At 56.7% G+C, this 7,704-nt stretch overlaps 1 protein-coding gene across 1 annotated transcript in view; it reads right to left on the bottom strand.

Annotated features, from left to right (window-relative positions):
* Positions 1 to 1,187: 1,187 nt before the first annotated feature.
* The window catches only part of SETD1B (SET domain containing 1B, histone lysine methyltransferase), a 23,909-nt gene continuing 17,392 nt past the window's right edge, over positions 1,188 to 7,704 (bottom strand). The window contains exons 13-16 of the mRNA XM_045296718.1: positions 6,410 to 6,541; positions 6,197 to 6,316; positions 5,986 to 6,123; positions 1,188 to 3,826 (exon numbers count right to left, since the gene is read on the bottom strand). Of these exons, the coding sequence (XP_045152653.1) occupies positions 3,653 to 3,826; positions 5,986 to 6,123; positions 6,197 to 6,316; positions 6,410 to 6,541 (564 nt within the window). The 3' untranslated portion in view covers positions 1,188 to 3,652. The remainder of the gene's footprint in view (positions 3,827 to 5,985; positions 6,124 to 6,196; positions 6,317 to 6,409; positions 6,542 to 7,704) is intronic.

Genomic DNA, 7,704 nt, shown 5'->3' with positions numbered 1-7,704 from the left:
ACCATCAGCTTTCTTCGCCACAGCAATCTACTTCTGTGCCTTAACTTCCACATCTGTAAAATGGGACCACCACCACCCACCTTCCAACACTGCTGTCAATTTACCTCAACGATGCAGTTTGGGATCATAAATGTGCCGATTATTTTTGGAGAGGGGTGTGGGTGAAAGACCCTTTCTCCAGTCTGCTCAGGACCTGGAATACCCTCACCCCCTGCCGCACTAATCTGGCCTACTGGGTGTATGTAGGTCTTGGAATTCCCCTTGGGCCCCCATAGCAGAACCATGTTCTCCTGTGGGACTGGAGAAGAGGAGAGGGTGGGGTGGATGGATGTGAAGAAGAGCACCACACTCACTGGTTGGGGAGGTGAGGGGAGAGTCGGGGGTTAGCATGACAGCAGCCAACATTAGCTGATTGGACTGTGGGGAATGCTCTCGTGGTATAATTCATACGTTAGTAAGAAAAGGTGCCAATAAAATTCAGCAATTAAAAAAAAAAGAAAAAGAAAAGGTGCCCTGGTGGCATAGTAGGTTATACGATGGGTTGTTCTCTGCAAAGTCAGCAGTTCAAACCCACCAGCTGCTCTGTGGGAGAAAGATGAGGTGATTTGCTTCCGTCAACATTTATAGCCCCCTAGGAGGGGGCAAGGATTCCTTTTCTGTCCTTATAGGGTGGCTGTGAGCGGGAACCAACTTGATGGCAGTGGGTTTGGTTTGGATATGAAATGAAGGGCGGTATCTTTTCTGCTGTGTTATACTGCAGGGTGGCTCAGGGACAGTGTGGGCCCCTCCTCAGACAGAGTAGCGACCTACTAGAGTCATCACGCTGCCAGGTCCCACGCTGTTTTGCTTCTCAGCCAGCTGCGCTGGGGTGCAGACCAGAGGGAGGCCTTCGTAAGTGTTGCGCCTTTTTCATAAACCACCTTGCCAATTACTTCTGGAAATCGCGAGGGTCCCTGGTGCTGCCTCCTCAATCCCAGGCCTTTAGAGGTATTGTGCGTCTCTGATTTTAAGGAAAATTGTAGAAGGGAAACTGAAAAGCGGCGTCAGGCCCCACCTGTCCACTGAGGTGGCCCAGGTTCAGAATGAAGGCGCACCTTTGCTGCCTTAGAAGGCATGCCACCCTTCCATCCGTGGAAGAAAGGAGAGAGGAGGAGGGGGAGAGAGAGGAGAGCAAAAGAGACGGCGTGTCCGTAAGAAAAGTCAGTATATTTATGGTTTGCTTTATAAAAGTTACTATAATACAATGGTACATAGTATTGAATTCACAAAAATATGAACAAATATTTACAGCAAGACACACCCACAACGGAAACACTTCTTTTCAAAACAAGTTACATACGGATGACCGAGTATATATGCACAAACGTCCCTAAAACGTATTGTTTCTCTTCTTTGCGGTGGGGGGAGTATGTAAATGAAAGGGGGGGGGCACAAGACTTAAAAAACAAAGAGCAAACCCCCAACTCTTCAAAAGCAGAGATTTGGTCAATGAAAACAAAAGGATTAAAAGAGGGTTGGTGGGAGAGAAGGCAACACATTTCTGAATGACTGCAAACCATCTTGGGGGGCAGGGTGTGGTGGGGCTCCTCAGGAGAGGGTGTCGTCCCCCCCCCTCGCTCGCCCTCCAGAACACCCGGCTCAGGTGAGCCGGGAGCCGGATGTTGGGTGAGGTGGGGCTCCGTTTCCTCGCATCCTTCCCACCACCCCCTTTTTTGGGGGGGATGGGTAAGGTGATGGTTGGGATCCAATGAGACAGCCCCTTGGGGGCCGCAAAAAATAACTTAAGTCCGCCGTCTCCGCAAGCTACACATTTCCTCGAGTGAAAAATAAATATTCCTCCGGGTGTACAATTAGGCAGAAGGGCCGCCCGCGGAAGAGAGAGGTGGCGCTGCGTCCGGGTACCCGCTGTGTCGTCACGGCTGTGTCGTCACGGCCGACTCCGTCCGCGCGAAGCCGTGTTGAAAGGAAGAGCAAGAACCAAACAACGGAAAACACCAACGACGGGGAGTGGGGGGAAAAAACGAAAACAAAAGCCAAAGAGAAAAATAACAATTCTTTGTACAGAATTTACATGATAACAAGCTTGACACAAGCCGAGATACCAGGCGCCGGCCGCCAGCATCCGCTGTGACGGGCGGCCGGCTCCGCGGAGGACGTGGGAGGGAGGTCCACTCCTGGTCGAGACGGTCCTTATTTACAGGCCCGCGCTGCCTTCTGGGGTTCGGGGTTCGGGGTGGGGGGCTTGCCTCTGTGTGTGTGTGTGTCTCGTTTTCCCAAAGTACATACAAAGAAAAGAGCACTAAACGTTTCCCCACATGTTTCCACAAGAAACAATGTCCCCAGAGAGAGTCCACTGGCAGCCGGCATACAGAAGATGGGTCTGAACCTCCAAAATCCATTTGTCCATTTTCCCTTCGTTGTGATTTTTATACACGCACCAAAAAACGAGAAAAAAAAAGCTAGATAGATTCTGGGAAATAACCCTGAAGAGGATGAAGGTGGGGATGGGCGGTGGGATGGTAAGGGGTGGGTGGGGAGGGCGATTTGAAGATAGAAAACCCGAGAGATGTGTGTTTTCAAATCTTGTCTAGATTTTTTTCCTCTTCTCTGGGAGCAATTACCTATGCGCTCTGGAAATAAATATCCACTGGCCTGTTTGGGGGGCGGGGCTGCCCGCAGGGACCAGTGTGAGGCTCATGAAACAACAAAATGCCACACTGCGCTGTCAGACAACCCGTAATGGCGGTGCTGGGGACCCACCTGCCCTGGGAGCAGCCCCCTCAGGTCCAGGTGATGGCGAGGGCAGGAGAAAGCAGAGACCTAGTACCTCCCTCTGCTGCTGGGGTCTTGGGGGGCGGGAGGGGTGGGGCACGGGCGCAGGGGCGGGTTCTGTCCTTGCTGGCATGTGAATGAGAAAGTAAACATTGAACCCAAGGTTTAGGGGCGGGATGCCGGAGAGTAGGGTGGCAGGGAGAACCAAGCTCCAAAAGCCATTCCTGCCTGGGCCCAGCTTGGCTGCCCAGGAAGGAACAGGCCGGGGAGGGGTCCAGCAGAAGGTGTGGGGTCCTCTCCTCACTGATTCCGGGGGCCTTTCAGGCACGTAGTGTTTCTGAGGTCGTCTCCCAACTCCTCAACCCCTCCTTTCCCTTCTCAGCACCTGCCTGGCCACCCTGCTGGGGGTCCCCCCTCTCTCTGATTCTGCCTTCACATTTCAACGGTTAAAAAGTCGTTTCTTGTGATGAAGAAGAAAATAGAAGACAAGATAACGTAGCAGCATTCACGAGAAGGGGCCGGGGATGGAGATGGGGAGGAGAGGAAACAGAGAGAAATGGAGGAGGAGCGTGGGAAGGAGAGAGGCCAGGGCAGGATGGGGTGCCGTGGGAGTCAGACAGACACCTGGCAAGGAACACGTCTGAAAACAAAAGCCACACGGATGGACAAAGGGATAGACGGAAAAGCCCTTTCCCGCTGTGGGAGCAGGAGCTGCTGGGGTCCTGGGGTAGTGTTGGGGGCGCGGGGCCCTGGCGAGGCCTCTGGGGGAGGGACAGCACCTGAAATGGGGTGGGCGGTGGGCCAGGCCTGGGTGGGGGGGGTGTCCCTGGCGGGGCCCTGAGAACGGCTGCCATCCTTCGTGTTTGACACTGGCCGGGACCTAGTTGAGGGTCCCCCGACAGTTCTCGGAGCCGCAGAGACAGGGGATCTTGACGTCCTCGATGGGGAACTTGTAGTCGTAGGTGATCTCCTCGTTGACGCTGATGTGCTGCTTGGAGTAGATGACGATCTTCTTCTGTGACTCCACAGTGATCACCTTGGCGTAGCAGTTGGGCTGCGGCAGGGGGGCCGGAGGGGGAGCGAGTGAGCTGCTGGCCCCACCCGGGCCCTCTGCCACCTCCAGCTCTCCAGCCCCAGGGGAAGCCTTGCTGTGTGAGGCCCTTGCTGTGTCCCTGCTCCAGGCCTCTGTTTCCCTCTCTGCCTGACCCATAGCCAGAAAGCCCCCCTCGCTGCCATCTAGTCACTCTGACTCCCAGCAAACCCTGCCGGACAGAGCCCAACTGCCCCTTTGGGTTTCCAAGGTGGTAAATCTTTAGGGGAACAGAAATCCTTGCCTTGCTCCCAAAGAGCAGCGGGTGGATTTGAACAGCAGACCTTATGGTGAACAGCACAGCGTGTAACTCCACGATGCCAACAGGGCACCTGATCTGCCTGGCTAGCATTGTTGACAACAGTAGCCAAGGTGACAAGTTCCTCCCAGGGCTTCTACGTCCATGTAGATTGTAGAGGGTGCCCATTTCTTCATTCTGAACCAACACCCCCCTCGCCCCAAATTCACTGCTAGCAAGTGGAGCCCCACATGGTGACCCAGAAGACAGAGTAGAACTGCCCCCGTGGGTTTCTGAGGCTGTAAATAAACCTTTATGACAATGGCTCTCAACCTGTGGGTTGCGACCCCTTTGGGGATCGAACCCCTTTCACAGGGGTCGCCAGATTCACAACAGTAGCAAAATGACAGCGATGAAGTAGCAATGAACATAATTTTATGGTTGGGGGGGTCACCACCACATGAGGAACTTTGTTAAAAGGTCGAGGCATGAGGAAGGTGGAGAACCCTGCTTTACAATGTTCAGCAGCCCAAAGCACAGCCCATTACACCTCTGCTCCAGGGGCCAGCGAGTTCCGAGACCCAGCGGCCTTGGTCAATGGAGCTTTACTGGGATGCAGCCCTGCCCACAGACTTACATGTGGTCTGAGTGGGCTTTTGTTCTGGTCCACAACGCCAGCTGGTCCCTGCTGGACTCATAAATCCCAACACTTGCTCAGTGTCTTCACCTGGCAACTCTGCGTCAGTCCCTGACTCACTAAACTCAACCCTAGGCTCCAGGAGCTCCAGGCCAGGATGTCTACCCAGGTCCTAAGCCCCGGATGGGAGCGCCAGCCACAGCCCGGCCACGGCCAACCCCGTGTCCCTCCAAGAGACTATTCAATTCTGTCCACGTGTCCCTCCCTCTGCTGCCACCAGTCAAGAGCAAAGGCCAACTCTGGTCCCCTGGACTGTCAGCCTCGGCCTGAGAAAGCCCACCCGCCCCCGGCCCAGCGACCAGGGAAACACCTGGGGAAGAAGAGCAGATCCTGTCACCCACTGTAGTCCCTGTGGCTTGCCTTGGTTTGGAGAGAGACTTGTCTGCTCCTTCCCTCAGCCTACAAGACCGAGCAACCTGGTGGCTTCGCCTGAACCCTAGCCTCATCCTTCCACCCCTGCCCGGGCCCGGCGCCCTCCTGCTCCTCCTCGCCATCCCTAACTCAGTGGGCTCTCCGTGTGGGCCAGAGCACTTGCCCTAGTCACGGCTGCTTCACCTCTCCTCCCTTCGACCTCACCACCGTCAGAGCCGCAGGGAGGCCGTCCAGGGCTAACCCCTGCTGAGCGCAACTTCCCGTCAGCAGAGGACCTGCAAGCCCTGACGCTCTGTGCTCACAAGCCCCTGCTGTCCCGGCTGCTTGTCCAGGTGAGGAAATCATCCTTACGTAACTTACTTGAGAACACTCACTAGGTGCCCACAGCCCACGGTGTCCGGCCCTGTGCTGGCCTGGCCTCTGCACCACCCCATTCTCCTTAGCACCCCCACCCGCAGGGGGTCATGTGGAACGGCGGCAGAGAGGGTGTGATAGAAGAACTGGGCAGGGAAGCTCATTCCCCTTGATGGCACACCTAGTGTCACATCATCGGATAGATGGTGCCGGTGTCGTGCTGGGCCACTCTGCTCTGAGCAGTGGGGGCGCAGGGCGGGGCTGGGTTGGGGTGGGCCTCCAGAGTCGGGGACTGATGAAGCCAGCCACTTATTGGCCACCTTGTGCCCAGCGGACTGATGGGAAACAGGAGCTCCGAGGACGGAGGCTCCTCGAGAGAGGCCTGGCTGCCCCCCACCGCCCTGTCACCACCCTCTGTGCCCCCTGAGGTGAGGATAGGGTGGCTCCGGGCTGGGCACTCACATTGCAGCTGTGGTTGATGAAGCGGGCAAAGTTGCCGCACTTGGTGGCATCGATGATGGTGTCATGGTCCACCCGGAACATGTAGCTGCTGCCGATGCCTTCGTCCTCGTAGCGCTTCTCCCGCATGTCGGCGATCACCTGGTGGCGGGGACGGGTGTCAGGGCTGGCTGCGCCGCTCCTGCCCCCACCACCCCAGCCGGCCAGCACCCACCTGCCGGATGTTCTGGCCGACGTACTCAATGACCATCTCATCGGCTGCTATGGGCTCCATGGCGAATAGGCCCCAGTCGTGGATGTGGCTCTTGCAGAACTTGAGCTTCTTCTTCCGGAACTGGAAGGAGGGGAGGAATGGGGTGAGGCCTGGCCTCGGGGCTTTGGCGGGGGTGGGGGTGGGGGTGGGAGAGAAACAGGGACTCTGCCGCACCTTGAGCTGGTTGAACTTGAGCAAGTCGCTGTCACAACTGCCGGTGAAGGAGGACAGGAGGCGGCGCTGCTCTGAACGTCGCTCTGAGCCGGCCCGCGTGGAGGCATGAGGCTGTGCTGGGATGCTCATGCCCTGTGCGGACAGAGGGACACCCCTTTGGTCCCTCTCCCAGGCTCTGTCCCTGTGGCTCTGTGGGCCAGGCCATTCCATGTGTTCACCAGCCCCCCAAACCCAAAGCGTCCAGAACTGTGTTCTTTCTTCCTTCCATTGTTAGGGCTTAAGTGACCGGTCCCCAGCCCTCTAAGCCAGACCGGGGGCCTTCCCCGAGTCTCCTGATAAGCACTGCACCTGAGTCAGGCCCCTTCAAATGCGTCCTGCGTTGTCCCCCGTCCAACCCCTCACCTGGTGGAGCCCATCCCACCGCCCTCCTGGACAACTGGAGCAACTGTACTGTAGTCTCCCCTAGGGACCTCGGCTACTGACCCTACACAGCAGCCAGGGTGGGGTGAGGGTCACAGGCCTGGCCTTGTCACTGTGGCCCTCTGGGGGTGCTGGCCACACTGGCCTTCCTCACAGCGCCAAGCACTTGGGGCTCTCAGTGTGCGCCCCGTCCTATTCCTATTTAAGTTCTCACTGACATCCTTCTCAACTCCTCTCATCCCTCCCTTGGGGTCTGACTCCCACAGGGCCCTCTGGGACCACTTGGCTGCAAGTCAACACCCAGGCCCCAGGGCTCGCCAAGGCCCAACCCCTGTCATCTCCTGCTTAGTTGTCCTTCTCTACCTGCAAACAGGTCTTTGCTGGCTCACCGGGCGACTTCCAAGCCCTGACTACCACCCGAGCTCCACGAGGGCAAGGAAGGGGTCTTGTTCGCGGCTGCACAGACAGCCAGTGCCCTGCACCTCCATACAGTAGGTGCTCGGTCAGGCAGAGCTTCCAGTGAACAGATCGAGCTTCTAATCCGACGCCCCTGACACCACTGCCCTGAGATCATTTTAAAGCCTTACATCAAAAAGAGCACTCCTAAAGGCTTCTTAAAACCAAGCCAACAACAGCAACAAAAACCCAAGCCAACAGTTTGGCTTACAAGAAAAGGATGCCTGCCCTCAGCATTGTGCACCTTTAAGAACCACCCAGAATGGGACCACATGGACACCGGTGACGTGCGAGGTCAGAGAAGCATCTAAGGAGGCAGCGCTTGGAAAAGGAGGCCAAGAACGGCCGGTGGCACGACTCCAAGGACCTACAGGGGCATGTCTGCGTGGACGTTCTCAGCAACCACAAAACAGAGACAT

The sequence above is a fragment of the Echinops telfairi genome, unplaced genomic scaffold (assembly GCF_000313985.2).
Source record: "Echinops telfairi isolate 266 unplaced genomic scaffold, ASM31398v2 ScPeMD7_7412;HRSCAF=8450, whole genome shotgun sequence".
NCBI classification, from domain to species: Eukaryota; Metazoa; Chordata; class Mammalia; order Afrosoricida; family Tenrecidae; genus Echinops; species Echinops telfairi.
Note: the sequence above shows the minus strand (reverse complement) of the source record. Positions and strands in the feature narration are given on the sequence as shown.